Genomic DNA, 19053 nt, shown 5'->3' on the forward strand with positions numbered 1-19053 from the left:
ACTAATGTGATTTATTGTCAGCATTTGTATTTAGGAGTAAAGCTAAATTTCAGCTGTATTAGTGAAATTTCTGTTATATTAGTGAAAATGAAGATGCAATATTTTCCTCCAGGTTTACAGATACTCCTGATTTCAATCCAGTTTAAGTGAAGAGCCTCTGTTTGGGGGCTAAATTCTAGACATAGGGCACCCCTGGAAAGATTTAGAGAAGAGGCAGGAACTCACTCAGGAATCCTCTCTGCAATGCAGACAGGTGTCTGTGCTGTTGCTTTCCATGCTGTGTTCATGGTGGTTGTTGCAGATTCCCACTCAGGAACTGGATGTTCAGGACCCAATGATGAGATACTTGAGAACAAGCTCATCAATGCAAGTTTTTGTTTTCCTGACAGCAGTGCCCCTTCCATATATCCTGTAGTAACTGGTTTTGTCCACGGATTTGAGATCTGAGACGAGTCAGGCTGAATTCTGGATAATGCCATGGTCATTCCTGGCTCAGGGCAATGGCAGTGTTGCAGGAGGTAGTTTGCAGATGGGAGGTGAGATGGCAGTTTTCTCACTCACCTGCAAGGTCCCTGAGGTTGCTCCCCTGAGCTCCGCTGGGACCCCTACTCAGAACTACTGTGAGCCAAGAGAGTCCCACTCACATCACTCAAGGATCAAACAAGCTGGGGAGACTCATGTTCCTGGAAGTCACACCTAAATGTGTCTTTCTCTGAGACTTCCTTTCTAAATTTAACTTTCTCCATACATGTCTCAACGCAGTAAATGTCTCTCTAAATTATTTATAGGTCATGGTCATAGAGGAAAGCGCCACCAAAAGGTGTCACTATTTCAAAGCGAGTCATCTGGTGCGGTCACCCCAAGATGCTGATAATGGCTGCCCTGTGGACTTGGCATGCCAGAGCTGCAGCCACGGCGTCGCTCCCCAAACACGGAAAACTGTTCCTGTCCCCAGCCACTGTGCAGGCAGCAGGGTGTGAAGGAGAGAGCCCTGCCCCAAGGCTGCCCCATCGTCCCCAGTGTGCTGCTCACTGTAGGCTATGGGCCCAAGTCTTTATCTTCCTGGTTCCTTGGTTTGTCAAATGGGGGAGCTGGACTAGATGAGCCTGCTCATTTGCTTTATATTCCCAATTTAATGGTAACTTCTTCAGAATCAGAAATTGAGTTTTTATTAAAGATTTATTTATTTGAGAGAGCGAGCACACGAGCAGGGGGAGTGGCAGTGGGAGAGGGAGAAGCAGCCTCCCCACGGAGCTGGGAGCCAGACATGGGGCTCAGTCCCAGGACCCTGGGACCATGACCTGAGCTGAAGGCACTTAACTGACTGAGCCACCCGGGTGCCCCCAGAAATTGAATTTTTAAAGTCCATAAAAAGGGATCCCTGGGTGGCGCAGCGGTTTGGCACCTGCCTTTGGCCCAGGGCGCGATCCTGGAGACCCGGGATCGAATCCCACGTCGGGCTCCCGGTGCATGGAGCCTGCTTCTCCCTCGGCCTGTGTCTCTGCCTCTCTCTCTCTCTCTCTCTGTGACTATCATAAATAAATAAAAATTTAAAAAAAAACAAAACAGAATATTAAAAAAAAAAAAAGTCCATAAAAGAACAGCACTGGGCATACACGAGATATGAGCTGATTCCTGTAGGATGGATTATCAGGCTTCCTTTTCACACCCTGATTCCCCTCCATCCATCAAGCTCTCGCCGAGCTCTGCAATTGTCCACTTCAGCAATAAAATGCCTCCTCTCTTCCCTCCTTGAAAAACCGGAGGCAGTGACCTTGGAGCCTCCAGCTTTCCTTTTCTGTGGCTTCTCTCCAAAATGCCCCTTCCACCAATTTCCTGGGGCCCTTGCCTTCTCCATCAGGCTACAGCCTGTGCTCACCACCGGGCAGGCGGTAAGCAAACTCTGCCCAGGGCCTCAGCCTGTGCTGGCCTCAGCACCGCACCCACAGACCAAGCTGCAGGCTGCCAGCCCCAGCAGGCCGCGCCATGCTGACACAGCTGCATACAGGAGCTGTGCCCCAACCCCCAGGGCCGGTTCTTCCTATGGGGCCTCACATCCCTGTCATCCCATTTTTTCTGCTCAAAGAGAAAGTGGTTCATCCTTGCCCCAGTCCCACGTTTTACTCTATGCATCTTCTACCTGGATGCAAACATGGCCTTCTGCTCTCCCTCCCAGCCCTTCCCTGAACATTCTTTCTATCCAGAACAAAACCCCCACACCAGGGCTATTTAAGAACCTCCCACCTGGCTTCACTGGTTTGTTCATTGCAAATTCCAGGAGAGGGGACCTGCACTGCTGTGTCCACAGAGGTGTCTCTGGCACATAGTAGGAGCTCAGTAATGAATTTCAGCCTCCAAAAACCAATAGTGACTAGTCAGCCTGGGAAACGATGCTGTGGGGACGACAGGGGCAGGCCCTTTATTGTAGCATGCCACCTTGTTGAGCTGAGGATCTAGCTGCTGTTCACCTCTCCAGCTTTATCCTCTCCAAACTCCGAGTTCCTGACTCCAGGCCACACGCACGTCTCATCTGTACCTGGCTCCGTCATTCCCAGGCCCTCCCTGTGCCTCTGCACATTTTGTTCCCTGGACATTTTGTTCCGCGGACATCTGTTTCTCCCTTGCCCCATCTCCCTCGATTCCTAGTCAAACTCCCAGGCGCCAGTGGACTTCTGACCTCTGAGCACTTGTCCTGGCAATCACATTTCCCTCCAGTATACTCTCATCACAGCGCAGAGCCATCATACACCAGCTGGATGAATGACTTTATCTAGCACCAGTTTGTGAACTGCTTGAGGGCAGGAATCATGTATTCATCCCAATAGCTCCAGCTAGGGATAGAAATGCAGAGAATGTTCAGTGCATGAATGAATGGCTATCAGTCATGACATTTTATTGAAATGTATTCCCACTTAGTCAGGAACAATCATGATATTCAGAACTAGCGTGGCCTCAGGACACTGAAGCCTGCTTCCTTCAGCCAGGGGCCTGGGTCACTCCCACTGTGCCTCTTTCCCACCTGGGCATGGTTGCCAGGACATCACTCCTTCAGCTGACCAGTCACTTTTCCTTTTTGTTATTTTCAAAACCTGTTTTCAAAGTGATATGGTGCATTTTAAAAGTCAAGTCATTCTAGGGCTTATACAAAATGCAGCATCCTCTGGCTCACTTCTGATGCTGGCTCTTCATGCAAAATACTTCAAATTCTTTTAGCTGTTTCAACTAATAATTACCTCTTTATATTTAAATTACATGCTTACACTGTTAGTCCTCGACTTTATGTGCTTTTAACTTCCTATTATGGAAGGCAAGAAATTAGCTCTCTTCTCCATTCATTTCTCCTTCCACCTTCCCATTTAGTTCTATTATAATACTTGGTTAAATCAGACGTCAGTGATTTACATTACCCTGACTTGGATACCATTCATAGCTGAGTCATGTATGTTCTATCACTTCCATGACTGCATTTCCTTTCTTATTCATCTTGTTTTCTTAGGAGCCAAACGCTGCCTTGTTTTTCTTTTGGTTAGTTTTCTATCTACCTAGCATTAATTCACTCCCAAAGCTCCTAGCAGAATACAAAGTTCTCAATAGGCTCAGATTAATCAACTAATCTTTCACTTTAATTTTCTTTTGTGGAGGCTCCTGGGCAGGGGCGGCTTTCTGTGCCCTGGCTCAAATCTGGGCACCTTTTTTCCCCTCTAAGCCTGCTCCAGGCTGCCACCATGGTTCTCCCTCTATCTTTCATTCCTTCTCTCCTGTGTCTGTCTCATGGCTTCCTCTTTCTTATACCCCATTTCAGTGGAACACTTTGTCTAGTACAGGCATCAGCAAACCACCTGAAAAAGTCAGAGAATAAAGGGCCAAAAGGCAAAATATATCTGGGTACTTATATAACCATTTAAATGTAACCATTAAAAAAATGTAAAAGTGCTGTGGGCCATCCAAGAAAGGTGGCAGGCCAGACTTGGCCTGGGGCGTCAGCTGGCTGATTCCTGATCTAGCAGCTCCCTAAGGAAGGGAACATGGTAGGGTAATTTTCTGGAGACCTAACGTGTCCTATAATTACCTTATTCTACCCACACACTCCACTGATGGCTTCACGGGGTTCAGAACTCTATCAGGGAAATCCCTCGCCTTGAGAACTCAAAGGCATTGTATCACTGTTATTTGGTTCTCGGTGCTGCTATTTAGATAACTAGACCATTGGTAAAAGGGCCTTGTTTTTCTCTCCGGAAGCTTTAAGATCTTTGCTTCATGACCAGTCAGGGCTCCAGGTCTGAGTTTCCCCTGCCCTAGTCCATCTATTGCCCAGGAGGGCTTGTGAAGTGGGGGCGGGGCGGGGGGGGGGAGGTGCTGGCAGAGGAAATGGAGAGAAGCACTCCGGTGGGAGAGGCTGCAGGGAAGGGAAGCATCAAGGATGAGGCAGAGATCTGGGGCCAGGGGGTGCAGAAGAGGCGATGTCAGGAGGAGGATTTGCTTCTGGGCAGGAGGTAGGAGGTCAGGAGGCCCAAACTGGGGAGCCAGCTTTTCTCAAAATTTTGGACTTTTTAAGAGGGACTGCCCTCCAGGGGAAGAGGCCTAAGAAGGCTGAGCAGCCATGACTGGCAGACCCACTGCAGGCCGAGTGACTCAAGAGAATGTCCCCTGCCCCTGTGGCCTCCCTGTCACCTGACCCAACTTCCTGATGACCTGACCAGCTGTCACTAGTCCTTGCCAACCTCCATCCCGCCTTAAGACAGCCTTGGCCCCTAATTATCAACAATCTTCAGACTTTGTGCAGACTCCAGTTACTCTCACTGGATTATGACAATTTGGCAGAGCTATTTTTATGTGGAGTTTTTTTTTTTTAAGATTTTATTTATTTATTCATGAGAGACCTACAGAGAGAGAGAGAGAGAGACAGAGAGACAGAGAGACAGAGAGAGGCCAAGACACAGGCAGAGGGAGGAGCAGGCTCCATGCAGGGAGCCTGAGGTGGGATTCAATCCCAGGTCTCCAGGATCAGGCCCAGGGCTGAAGGCAGACGCTCAACCCCTGGGCCACCGGGGCTGCCCCTGGAGTAGGTTTTTTTTTTTAAAACAAAAATGAAACAAACAAAATCCAAGGATGGCTGGAACCAGACATCTTCATCCCACCCATAAGCCCATCACTGACCCCTCTCCTGGGGTGAATGGAAAGCCTGGGGTGGGGGGAATTTGGTAACAGCTTTCTGGAGATAACACCTGGGTGCTTACTACAAATGCTGGTCTTACCATCTATCATTCTTGGCATAAAGGCCTATTTCCTCAGAATTCACTCCTATCTTGATTATTCTACCTTTCATATTCTCTGATCTTTTAAAAATCACAGTGGTCATATGCACTCACTTGCAACTGATAAGAAGGAGATATGGCTGCTTAATTAAGAACTGATAATTGCTTTCCACTTGAAGATTAAGTCTTTTTTTTTTTTTTAACGAGAGGAGGAACTTTTCTGGAAGGGTGAAAATGCATAATCTATATATATATATTTATCTCTGAAAAGAGATAAAAATAATCATTTTGTATAACATAAACTAAGAAAGTAAAGATAGACAAAATCCTGGCTGATGGGGAATACTCTTAATTTAAAATTAAGTTAAAAATTCTGATAAACAAAAAAAAAAAAAAAAAAAAAATTCTGATAAACGTGAAACAGTACTTCTGTTTCCTATAAACTTCCTGACTGGGTTACCCTAATTTGGTTGACTAGAGTAGAATAAGGTGGAGATAGGGAGGCAGTAATGAATATTAGGGCCATGATGTCTCTCTTATTTTCAGCTCCAAGATGCACAAGAAATCCTCAATTAAATTTCTAATTTCTTCAGAAATAGATACATTATATTTAGTATCATACAGCTCCTCAATAATAATTTTTTGGGGGATAGTAGACCAATGCTGGTGGCAGACCAATACCTCCTGAAAGTTAATAATCCTGCTCTAATCCTCACCTCTCTTTTTCTAATTATAAAAGTAATAAAGACACAAAATCAATGTGTAAATGAAAAAGTGGAACGTGAAACTCACTCATATTTGGGATAGAGGTCAGGGACAGAGATAGGGTCATGGAAGGTCAGGGCTGCCAGCTACATACACTGCCGGTCAGCAAACGGCAGTGAGGCCGTGTTCAAGGGCCAAGACGGCTGAGTCAGCAAGCTCATCCAGCATTCCATTTGGCTGGAGAGGCTCTGGTGCCCTGTGCCAGACTCTGAGCCCCACATCTATGAGCTCATTACCCACTCTGGTGGTCTACACTTTCTCTACGTGGCATGAGGGCCCACAAGGCCTATACCCTCTGGGTGAGGAGGTACCAGGGAGAGGGGAGAACCAAAGCCTGGGCAATGCGTGAGCAGGAAGAGAGCTGAGGAGAGAAGCCTGGAACATGCCCCTACCAGGAGGAGCCATGAGAGGACTGGTCTGGGGGAAAGATCACAGAGAAGTGAGAGAAGAACTAGTTTCAAGGAAGAAGATGGGAGGACGTGGGACAAAACTGTAAAAAAGCCCAAAGGATGAGCAGTGGACTAGGCCACGGGATCTCACTTGATTGTTGCTTTTAAAAACCACATTATGTGCTGAAAGTTATACACACCTATTGCAGAAATATCTAGAAGAGAAGTACAAAGAAGGAAATTACAATTACCCACAAACTCATCATATAGAATGGTTCTGTTCCAGCATTAAAAAGTTAAAGTTTATGTGTATGAATGAAAGGAGGTCTCTTCCCTTTTTCTCTATAAAAAGGAGTGTATGTATATGTACGGAGATGTGTGTGTATATACATCCGTACATGAAATATATATGTATACACGTATGGAGCACAATTTGGATCATAGATCATCAAGCTTTCTTTATACATTATAATGCAAACTCTTCCCTATATTATTATATGTTCTTCGAATTAAATTTTTAAAAGATTTTATTTATTTGACAGAGAGTGTATGTGCATGAGTAGGGGGAGTGGCAGAGGGAGAGGGAGAAGCAGGCTCCTCACTGACCAGGGAGCCCAATGCAGGGCTCCATCCCAGGACCCTGGGATCATGACGAGCTGAAGGCAGACACTTAACCAACTGAGCCACCCAGGCACTCCTAATTAATTTTTCTTAACAACTGAGTAATACTACACCATGTGGAAAAGTCATTATGTATTTAATCGTTCAATAGCTATTTGACTGAATATTGTTTGTTTAGGTTTGGTATGTGGGTTTGTTGCTGTCCCCAATTCAGGGAGTACAGTTTTCAATAGTGAAAATTTACCACTTGCTTTGATTTGGGGTAATCTCTGATTCTGTTTCTTCATCTGTAAATCGAGAATAATAATACCTGCTTTATCCATGTCCTGGTTTTGCCATGGATCAAGTGTACAGGACATTTCATTGTTGTTACAACTTTACAGCTGTTTCAGTCTGGAACGACTTGGTGGCTGAGGAGGCCACAGAAATGCTGGGCAAAGCTGAGGGAGAGGTAATGGTCTGGGTGTGGAGGTGCTGAGCCAAGAGGCCTCCTGGCCAGTGAGGAAGAGATGCCCAGATGCCTCGCAAGGCAGCATTCTTGCTTGGGAGAGAGGACTGCGCTAGACTGCAGCTTTGGGAATCTTTGGCTCTGTGCCATGAAATCGGATGGTCTCTCCCAAATGAGAGTGTATTGCCAGAAAAGACCAGGCTGAAGGCTCAGCCTGAGGAGACATGGGCAGGAAAAAAGCATTAATAATGGGCACAGGAAGAGCAGTGGAGTAAGGGTGCAGGAAACTCAGGATTATACATAGTGGGAGAAATTAAAGGAAAAAATAAGTTAAAAAGTTTTTTTTTTTTTTTTAAGATTTTATTTATTTATTTGAGAGAGAAAGTACAAGCCCAGGAAGAGAAAGAAGCCAACTCACCACCAAGCAGGGAGCCTGACACAGGGCTCGATCCCAGGACTCTGAGATCATGAGATCATGATATTATGATCTGAGCCCAAGGCAGATGCTAAACCCACTGAGCCACCCAGGTGCCTCCAAGAAATTATTGTTGAATCCCATCAGATACTGCTCTGGGCTCTCTAAAAGTTGACTCCGTATTAAATGAACTCTGCCTGCCTTGTTTCATTGAGATGGAATCACTGAATTATGAAGGTAAATCTTAGGGGTAGAAAGGCTAACACAGTTGAACAAATTTCCCTGTTTCCTTACAAAAATAGTCAATCTCCAACAAAGATAAAAAACATAATTGGAGAACTAGACGTCAATAAATCTATCCCTGAAGCTGGTAGATAATTAAACTCAAAAGTAAATTAACCTTTGCAACTGCCACTGGGCATCTGTAAAACCTTTTTTATAAGTAAATACCTAAGTAAATATCTTTTGGCTATTAAAAAATACAAAATCTTGTAAGGGCTCTGTGTAGGGCTCTCCTGACTATGGGGGAGGAGTGGGCCAGGCAGAAGTCTAAGGCCTGGTGTGGGCTGGTGGTGGCCTAACTCTTGGGCAGAGGTACCTGGTGGGGAGAGGGTGGCAAGAACACTGTACAAGGTGTCAGAAGGAAACAGAGCAGGGGTCCCTCTGCTATCCCAACATCCAGAATAACTCTTATCCTTTTAAAAAAAATTACCCATGTTTTCAGCGAAGGACAGACGAGCCAGAGGATCTGGCCTCCAGTTCTGGTTCTGATGCTGCCTGGCAGTATAGCCAGATGTATTTTGTGTCCCCACGGAAACGCTGCAGAAGGGGGACTTTTGTTCTCTTAAAAGGCCCGCTCCCTCCCCAAATAAAGCTCCCTTGCATCTTTTCATTGCTTTTTCACTGCTTTTTGGCTTTGGGAAAGCACATCTATTCTTAGGGCTCAATCTAATCTAATTTTCTCCTTTGTACTGTCTTTACATGTTCTACCATGAGCCTGCATTCCTTGGGTCAGAAACTAGTGTTACTAAAAAGCAGTAAATAAGAGAGAGTGCTGGACACCCAAAACCCAGCTAGCTCTGAATCTCAACATCTCTTCCCTGTGAAGCAGGCTCGTCCTTAAGTTTCTGCTCCTCCTCGAATCCAACTAGTCAGAATGCCCGGGGAATTCTATATCTGAAATGATTCTTAATGCTGAAGTGGAATTAAAAAAAAAAAAAAAAGGCCTTAGGACCCAGCGTAAGCACACTCTGATAAAAGGAATGTGTGCCTTCAGCACCTCTCCTGACTCTGCTTTTCAATCCCTTCTCTCCTCTGTTTGCCATATTCACCACCTGCCAGGTCCCATGACTCTGGGGATGTGCATGGCTGCAGGGTCCTTCCACGACCTTCTCTCCCTGGCAGAGCACTGTGCCCTTCTCCCCATCTTCCCTCCCAAATCACTCTTCACCAGCTCCAGGACAGGAACTTGTGCCAGCCAATCCTTGCCCATGTGCTAAAGAGCCAATGCAGGTAACGTCTGCTGCTTAAAACAGGGCCTTCTGGATAGGTAATGTCCTAACAGAAGGGGTCTCATGAGGGAGCCTAATGGTCAGGGTGTTCTGGGCCCTGGGGAGCTGATGGCATCCATTTACTTAAGTACCTGAATCTACCTTGAACAAGAGCACTATTTTTGGAGTTCGAGTGACTTCATATCCACTGACAAGCTGCACCTCCCTGAGCAAGTTACTTAACCTCTCTGTGCCTCAGTTTCCTGGTTTATAAAATGAGGCTACTTATGGTACCTATCCTGGAAGGCTGGCATAAGGGTTAAATGTCATATAAACAATCAATCCAGTCTCAGCTACATTGTATGTTCTTAGTTAACATGAAATAAGTAAAATTCAAAACATCACTGTAATTTTGTATTCAGTACTGGCCCTCTGGGGCTGGACTCTGGCTGCCAAAGACTATCCTTACAGTTTCTCATCTTGTTTGATATTTTTCACTTTTTTTTTTTTAAGATTTTATTTATTCATGAGACACACACAGAGAGAGGCAGAGACACAGGTAGAGGGAGAAGCAGGCTCCCTGTGGGGAGCCTGATGCAGGACTTGATCCCAGGACCCCAGGATCATGCCCTGAGCCGAAGGCAGATGCTCAACCACTGAGCCACTGAGGCATCCCATCTGTCACAACTTCTTAAACCCCACTTCCTCTACTCTATAACCCCAACCTCAGTTTTTTCTCCTTGACGATCTCAGTGTTATCTTAAGGAAACCAAGGAACCAACTAGAACGTGGTAGAGGCCTGCCCTGCAGACGGCCCCATTATCTCCCTCCCATGTTCTACGCCAAAATCTCTGTTTACCTTCCCAGCATAACGCACAGGCCCCAAATCAGGAACGGCGGACGTGCGTGCTCACCAGAACAGCCCTTGACAGAATTTCCTCCTGCGCATGAAATTGGATGCCTCCACTATAAAAATATCAACTGGGAATCTCCATAAAACTACGGATCACCAAAATGTTTCCTTTCAGGGTTAGAACAGTTTCACAGAAAGCATATTTTACTTTTGAGAAGAGAATCTACAAGTTAGTGGCTGCTCCTGTGGTTTTTCAAACAGTTTAAACCAGTATTTAGACACCACCAGTGTCTCATTTTTTTTTTTTTTTTTCTGGAGAACTGAGCTACAAAATACTGGTTTCTATTAGGGTGTGTCTAGCACTTTCTGTGCCGCCAAGTTTTCCATTTTTATAGTCTGCACGCTAGTAGATTTTCCATGAACAGGCTCAAATTTATTCCCAGGCCATAATGTTTAAGAAACCCAATATGAACGTGAAGACTGTTCTAAAGCAGCATCAGAAATTTGGACCATGCAACTGCCTTAAAAACATCATCTCTGATGTGTAAAAAAAGTAATCTATTTTTTGACATGCCTTAATATATGTGGGGGCCAAGGGTACTCACTCTCCCTATATGTTTTCTTGGACTAGGCTGTTATGGGAAATATGTTTTTTACATTCTTGTGTATTGTTTATTTCTACGCTTGCACAGAATACAGCCCAAACACCCACCTACACAGGCATTTTACATAGAGAGTTGGAAGCCAAGTGACTGAAAAAAAACAAAACCAAATTTTGTATACAGTGTCTTTACAGAGATCGGCATGTGAATTCAAGTGGGAGCCAATGGTAACTCTTGAGGAAAAGGAACCAGTTAGAGGACAGTGCTAATGGGAAAGTGTGACTATAATTTGGTTTTGCTGACAAATAAAAAAGCAAGTGCCATATTTTTTAAGAGAAAAATAACATAGGAAACAGGACTTTATATTTACCCAGTCACACACATTCTCATTCCAGCTCTAGAAACTTACATGTTGGCTACAACCATCACCACAACGTCCAATTTTACTTTTTAAGTAGGACAGCTCTCTTCTCCCACTGGTCCTCTAAGGAGAGCCCCACTGGGGGTCAGGCCAGGCTCTTCACAGGCTCCTGGCCTGGCCACCTGCTCTTTCTTCTTCCCCCATTTAAATCTTTCACTACTTCAAGGGTACCCTCAAGGCACATCTCCCTGATGAAGCCTCCCCACCAGAATTCCAAATTCCCCATACTCCATGCTCCAAATCCTACACTATTAATTGCTGATGCCACTCAGTCTTGCAGATTCAGTTTTTCTGGGTGGGTGTTTTCTCTCCCTAACATGGCTGCAAATTTCTAGAAGGCAGGGTCCCATCTAATTCCATTTCTCTATGCACCCTGTACACTCTGAACACAAAACAGATGATCAGCCGATATCTCTTGGATTGAGTGGCTTGAACAACTGGGTGCAGAGCTATGAGGTCTAGAATGGCTAATTTCATCTGGCAATCTAAATTGTCCTAGTGAGGTCTAGACAAAATTTACAGCTCAACGACTATCCCCCGAGCTTTGCCAGGAGACAGGGCCACCATCCCTAATGAAACATTCCTGAAGAATTCTGGGGACCACCTACAGGGGATGTTGCAGTGTATTGCCCAGGTTCCTCCCAGAGAATCAAGAGTCAAGCATGCCACAGGCTGCCAGGGGCCTGCAGATAGCATTCAGCTGTGGGGGACTGCTTCACCCAAGCTCACATCCTGTTCCTTGGGATGGCCTGCATCTATGACTGGTCACTGTGTAAGAGGACATGGAGGCCCGGCCTCTTACCTCTACTCAGAGTAGTTCTGAAGGGCTATTCTAGCTCCGGAGCTGGAGGCTACTGTTGGGTGTGCACTGCAGCTCAGCTTCTCACTCTGCCTAGTCCAGTGTCCCTCCCCTCTCCTTTCCTTCCCCAACTAAACCCACTGCATGCCAACCTCTATCACAGAGTCATCCATCACTCTATCCATAGACAGGCATAGCTCATTTTGTTGCATTTCGCTTAATGCACTTTGCAGATTTTTTTTGTTTTGTTTTCAAACAAACTGAAGGCTTGTGGCAACCCTAGTGGGGCAAGTCTAGCCGTGCCATTTTCCTAACAGCATCTGCTCACTTCATGTCTATGTCTCACACTTTGGTAATTTTTGCAATACTTCAAACTTTTAAATTGTTATTAACATTTGTTATGGTGAGATTTAATCAGTGATTACGGCTTACTGAAAGCTCAGATGATGGTTAGCATTTTTTAGCAATAAAATATTTTTATTTATTTCTTTTTTTAGAGAGGGGAGAAAGATGGGGGAGGGGCAAAGAGAATCTTAAGCAGGCTCCACACACAGTGAGGAACCCCAAGTGGGGCTCGATCTCACCACTCTGAGATCATGACCTGAGCTGAAATCAAGAGTCAGACGCTTAACTGAGCCATCCAGGCGCCCCATCAATAAAGTATTTTTAAATTAGGGTATGTAAATTGTTTTGTAAAAAAGATATGAAATAATTGCACACTTAGGAGAATATGATAGAGTGTAAACATGACTTTCCTATGCATTGGGGAATCTAAAAATTCATTTGACCATCTTTATTGCAATATTTGCTTTACTGCAGTGGTCTGGAACTGAACTTGCAGTATCTCTGAGCTATGCCTGTATCCATCTATCCATGCAGGCATGCAGCCAGCCAACCAGCCAGCCACCTGCCAGTGTGTTTAGCATCCATGGTGTCGGTGGGACCATAAAGCACACAATGGAAAGGGCTGTTAAGACAAAACGTATAAACAGAGACTTGTCTGGGGTATATCCAGGGCAAGATGGGTCAGGAATCTTCATGCACTGGTATAAGCTGTGGCCATCAGCATACGTGGTCCTATCTCCCCCTCTGATTTGAAGCCCCGGAAGGCAGAATGGACTGCATTCTTAACTCTGCGTTCCCAACACAGGGTCCCAGGTAGTACAAAAAAAAATATATATATATATATAAATATATATATATATAAAAATACTGAAGCAAAACAAAACACTGAAGGAAAGGTTTGGCAGTTCCACCCTATAGGAAAGGTTTCTGGCTGTCTTGTCTTTTGGAGCAGAGTTCCCAGGAGTCTCCTCAAGATGCTCGTTCATTTATTACGCCCATAAAAATCTCAAGAACATGAAAGCAAAAGACAAGGTCCTGACCCTTAAAGCAGTTACAGCCCTCTGTGTGGATAAGGCAGAGGCCCCTAAAAATGTCCACAAACAGGAACAAGACACAGGACTATGACTAACAGGCAAGTGGTACCGCAACCCCAGGTGGTCTCTGTCCCAGGTTGGCCAGCACATTGTCAATGTCAATCTGTCAGGCAACAAAGGTTACTTGACAGTCTCCAAGAGGAACCTAACAATGAGAATCAACAAACTCCAGAACCTCACAACCCCTTGAAACCAATGCCCTATTATGGTTTACTGTCTACAAGGGGAAAGTGCCTTTAAGCAAAACATCACTGCTAAGTGCCTGATGAAAGGGTGGTGCTGGGAAGCCTGGGTGGGGGAGTTCAGCTCCCCCATCTCCCTGCCCTCACCCCAACTCACCACACCAGTCTCCTTCCACTCTCCATCGCCCTTCACTGCTTTTATACCATCTGTCAGCAACTACTGTTTTTTGCTTCTCCAAAATGGCACTTGCATCCTTCTCCTCCTGCCTTGCCTTACGGCTACCATGTCCTCTGATACCATGGCCATGCCTGGTTGCCGAGGCTCCAAGCCTTTGTCCGATGTGGCTCCTGCAAACCCAGCTCTCAGTCACATCTCTGCACAACAAGGATCAATAGGGAGGGGCTTCTTGTGCACCATCAGGACCAGTAATTAAGACCCTCTTCTGTGTGGCCCTCCCTGCACTCATATAACCTTACTTCTCAGTACTCCCTAGTATATGCTCTCCACAACAGTCATCTCCCTGCTTATTTGTGCCTTTGCTCAAGTAGTGTCTGACTTTTGGAATATCTTTCTTCTTCTTGGCCACCTATTGAATCCTACCCAGCCTTCTTGCAACTTTTTTTTAAGGTTCACTGATTTGTTTGAGAGAATCAGAGAGAGAGAGAGAGAGAGAGAGAGAAAGCATGAGCACACAAAGGGGGTGGAGAGAGGGGGAGAGAGAGGCGGTGGGGGGAGGGAGGGGGGTAGAGAGAGAGAGAGAATTAATCTCTAGCAGACTCTCCACTGAGCAGGATCTCGATGCAGGGCTTCATCCTAGGACCCCAAGATCATGGAGCCAAAGACAGAAGCTTAGTTGACTGAGCCATGCAGGCATCCCTCCTTGCCACTTTTTTCACAAGGACCAAGGCTAGGACCTAGGCGATGGCAAAGGCAAGGTTAGGGGCCTGCTGTTTCCCTTTTTTTTTTTTTTTTTTTTTACTGTTTTGAAACTCCCCTGCCATATCTCAACTCCATTGCATGGAAATGCTTTTCTGTAGCATCTGTCCAGCTGCACAGAAGCCCCACCAGCTAGACTGCCCTGGACCACCTAGCTGTGGGTGGAAGGAGCTAGTCTGCCCTCAGCTGGGTAGACTATCTTGGCTTACAAGCCAAAAAGGGAAAAAGCTGACACCGCTAACGTTTACTCTCTTGTTGCTTCTTAGGAAAGACTCAATCACTGTCGAGTTAATACACAAGTGCTAGGATTCCTGAGAGATGGATGGTGGGTTTGCCAAACGATAGACTGCCAAGTTGGGTCTCTGGAATGAATCCAGTGTTCCATAAACCCTGCCTCTTTCCTAATCATAGAAAGAACCCAAAACGACAGAAAGGCAGAGTAGAGTTTCAGGCAGCAGAATGACATAAAAGCATCCTCCTGTGCTTCCTGAAAAACAGAAAATGCAGCTTGGGACAAATCTCATCTCCTCTCTTCACTCTCTTATGCAGAGTATTGTATTGCTTGATGAGTACTTCGCGGGCACTGGGGAGATCTCTGGAAAAAGTCTCTTCAAAGGGGGACAGTAAAGAGTAGGTAGTCCTCAGAAGACTTTCTCACTCTTCTGCCAATTTATAACTGGGAAGGTGACTCAGATGGATAAAAATGAAAGCGGGAATGGGGAGGACCTCTTGGGCTTTCTGCTACTTTGAAGGAAAAAGGTTCACTGGTTGGGAAGGGTTATGGCCTCTTCTTCTATTTGAAATGGCATGAAAAGAAAAAAAGAAAGAAATGGCATGTAAGTGGCTATCTCCAGGTTAGCTGGTGGGTTGGGTAAGGGATTCTCTGCCTTGTACAATCTTACCTAGCACTAGAGGAAAAAGGGGAGTCAGAGCAGTGGTTTTGAATATCCCCATCTTCATGCCTTGAGTTGGAAGATGAGGAGGAGAAGAAGAGGTAAGTTAAAGATAACCTCCCCCAAACAAGCAAACAAACACATACAAACATCCTCCCCAACTTCACCCCAGAGAGAAGGAGAGTAAAAAGGAGAAAATTCAAAACAAACCTGCTCAGGCAACTACCTTAATGTGATAATAATGACAACAATACTAATTGTCTTACACATGCCTACTGGTTTACATTTTATAAAGCACTGGGGTACATTATTTAGCAGAATTCTCACAACAAACAACCCAGTCAGGGGACACCTGGGTGGCTCAGCGGATGAGCGTCTGCTCGTCTGCCTTCAGCTCAGGGCATGATCTTGGGGTCTGGGATCAAGTCCCACATCAGACTCCCTGCAGGGAGCCTGCTTCTCCCTCTGCCTGTGTCTCTGCCTCTCTCTGTCTCTCATGAATAAATAAATAAAATCTTTAAAAAAAAATCCAGTCAGGTGATGATCAACATAGCAGCTACCATGTACTGAATGATCACCAGGAATACTTCTTACGTGGTATTTTATTTAATCCTCACAACCTCTTTGTGGTACTACTGTTATCCCCATTTTACAGAGGGTGGGGAAACAGGTTTAGAGAGGTTACGAAACTTGCTCAATGGGTAGAGAATGAAACCCAGGTCGTTCTGATTCCAGAGTCCAGACTCTTTTTTAAATTTATTTATACACGAGAGGCACAGGTAGAGGGAGAAGCAGTCTCCTCACAGGGAGCCCGATGCAGGACTCGATCCGAGGATCATGACCTTGAGCTGAAGGCGACGCTCAACCACTGAGCCACCCAGGTGCCCCCAAAGTCCAGGCTCTTGACCTTAATGGGGTCCATCTCACAGCAGGGCTTTTTTGCAATTTTGACAAAGTACCACTTCGGAGGAAGCAGCCCTTACATCCCAACTCCTTAAGAGATAGGTGAACGAACACACACACACGATGAATACTCCAAGAAGTCCCACTTCCTCTGTTGTCCTTGGTGACAAACCCATCCAGCTTGCACGGATACAAGTCCATGGATACAGATGAATGCCTCATTCCTTATGGAGACCAAGGTCAAACCCTAAGGATAACATACCTGTCATTCAACCGATATCTGAAGCTGCAACAAGGCTTTCCATTTGACAGGATGCAGATACAGCAAGGCAATGAATTAACATCTAGTTTTGAAGCTTTGTCACGAATAGCTTAAGTTTGAGAATAATGAGATGGAATGCCATTTAGCAGAATGGCTTGTGATATTCCATTAAACATTCAGCTTGGGAGATTCAAACACATACAGAAAAGAAGAAATGACTGTAGAAAACAGCAAGGCTCAAATAAATGGTGACAGCTCACTTGCCTGCCCTATTCTTCATGGGACCTATCTGGCCTAAGGTTTGCTGTTAGCAGTGCAGAGGTCTGACATAAACCGACATGCACGCATCAGGGATATTCCAGGCTGGGCATGCTTTCGGGAGAAGAACCAGGCCCCCTGAGAACTCCTTCACTCTGCTATCACCCAAGGATGAACTCTTCTGGAGTGTCTCCTCCCTGTTCTTTCTCTAAGTTTCCTTCTCTCCTTCGAATATCAACCTGCATAAGAGATCTGAGGGTGGGGTGGTGACAGCATGATAGTTCCTGGGATTTTGAGACAGTAAAGTGTCAAGGTCAGTGGCCTCTCACCCCTGCTCCGCCCAGCTCTCCGGATATACTTAGATACACACACAAACACCCACTGGAACTTTAAAAAGATGTGAGGAGATCCACAAGCCCCGTGTGAAACAAAATCTTGGTGCTTCATAGCTACAGAAACATACGGGTAGGCAAAAGGGCTCAGGTTAATTCGTTATAGTCACACATACCAGCCCAAAGGAGGTGGCCCTTGCACAGACACGGGCATCCTCAACACAGGGATCTTGGTAATGCCACCTTTCCTCTTTGCCAGGCTCATCTCTTCCCAGGCACCCAAAGGGGTTGACCAGAGCTGCCCTGTGAGAGGCTGAGGGGTACCATGTAGGGGATAGGGAATCCCTCTGCTGGTGGCTACTCCCTGCTGCGAGACGTGGGCAAGCCACTTAGCCTCTCCGGGCTTCTGTAAAATGGAGATAGTAATCACCTGGCTAGATGCTGTGAGGATGAAGGGGAATCATCTACACAGGGCCTCTGGCACAGCGCCTCGAGCTGTCCTGCCTGGTTCCTGAGCCTGCCTTTCGGACACCCACGCCTGGGCTGATAGTGCTTTCTGGCACTTGGTCCCTGCTCTCAGGATGCTGGTCTGCCATAGGGAAGAGTGGGGACTAGACTGGAAGGTCGGGTCTGTAGCAGGAGGGTCCCGGCGCTCAGGTCACAGGGCTGGGGGGGCTGCGCCTAGCCCGCAGGGTCCCGAGGGTGCGGGGAGCCGAGGACAGGTGCGGGGGGCGACCGGGTCTCGGGGCGCGGGCCCGTGGGCGGGGGGTGGAGCCCGCCGGTGCAGGTGGGCAGAGCCCGGCGTAAGCCGACCCAGGGCTGTGGGTGGCTTCCTCCTGTTGCTCAGTATCAGGGAGAGGCGGGGGAGGACGTTCATTTTTTCCGAAGTAAGCATCCACCCACGGCTTCGATAACGATCGATTGTGAAAAGCCCGCGGCGCCGTCCGCGCTCCGCCGCCGGGACCCTCCCGCTCGCGCAGCAGCCTGGGCCCCTGCGGGTCCGCGCGCTCCTCTCCCGCCCGGGGTCCCCGGCCACGCCTCCGGACCGCTCACCTGTGCCGCAGCGCCCCGGGCTCGAGGACGGGGTCGGCGCGCGGAAAGTTATTTCAAAGGGCAGAGGCGTGGCCTCCCGAGCCCTTCCCCACCCCCACGCGGCCCGGGCGACCCGAGCCGCCGCAGGACGCAGCTGCGCCGGAGCCGCCCGCAGACGCACCCCTTCTCCCTCCCGCGCCCGAGTGCGGCGGCGGCGGGCGCCTCCCGGCAAACTCGCGGCGCGGAGCCGGCCCCGGCCCCGGCCCCGGCCTGGAAGGGACCGGCCCCCGCCGCCGCTCCGAGGAGCACTCGGGACCCCCGCCCCGGCCCCCCCTCCGCCCGGCCCGGCCCGTCCGTACCTGCGGCGGTCACGGGCTCGCCCTCGCTCTGCTCGCCGGAGTCCGAATCCATGCTGCGGGCTGCTGGCCGGACGGTCACAGCCGCCCGCCCGTCTGCGGGGCGCTCGGGGCCGGTCCGGGCTCCGGCTGCCGCGGCGCGCTCGGGGCGGGGGTCGGGGGGCGGCGGCGGCCCCGGCGGGGCGGGCTGGGCAGTGCGCGGCGGCGGCCGGGGGGCGGCTCGGCAGAGGCGAGCGCCGCCCGCGCCCCGCGCCCCGCTCCCCGCGCCCCGCTCCCCGCGCCCGCCGGCCGGTGCCTGCGCGCCTGGCGAGCGCGGGGCGGAGGGTGGGGACGCGCGGGGAGAGCGCGGGCGGGGGAAGGGAGGCGCGAGCTGGGAGGAGCGGGAGCGGCCGGCCCCGCGG

At 47.9% G+C, this 19053-nt stretch overlaps 1 protein-coding gene across 1 annotated transcript in view; it reads right to left on the bottom strand.

The window, feature by feature from the left end:
* Nucleotides 1-18811, bottom strand: part of TNFAIP8L3 (TNF alpha induced protein 8 like 3) — a 37629-nt gene extending 18818 nt beyond the window's left edge. The window contains exon 1 of the mRNA XM_025472802.3: nucleotides 18656-18811. Coding sequence (XP_025328587.1) covers nucleotides 18656-18707 — 52 coding nt within the window. The 5' untranslated portion in view covers nucleotides 18708-18811. The remainder of the gene's footprint in view (nucleotides 1-18655) is intronic.
* Between the last annotated feature and the right edge of the window lie 242 nt (nucleotides 18812-19053).

Source organism: Canis lupus, chromosome 30 (assembly GCF_003254725.2).
Source record: "Canis lupus dingo isolate Sandy chromosome 30, ASM325472v2, whole genome shotgun sequence".
NCBI lineage: Eukaryota > Metazoa > Chordata > Mammalia > Carnivora > Canidae > Canis > Canis lupus.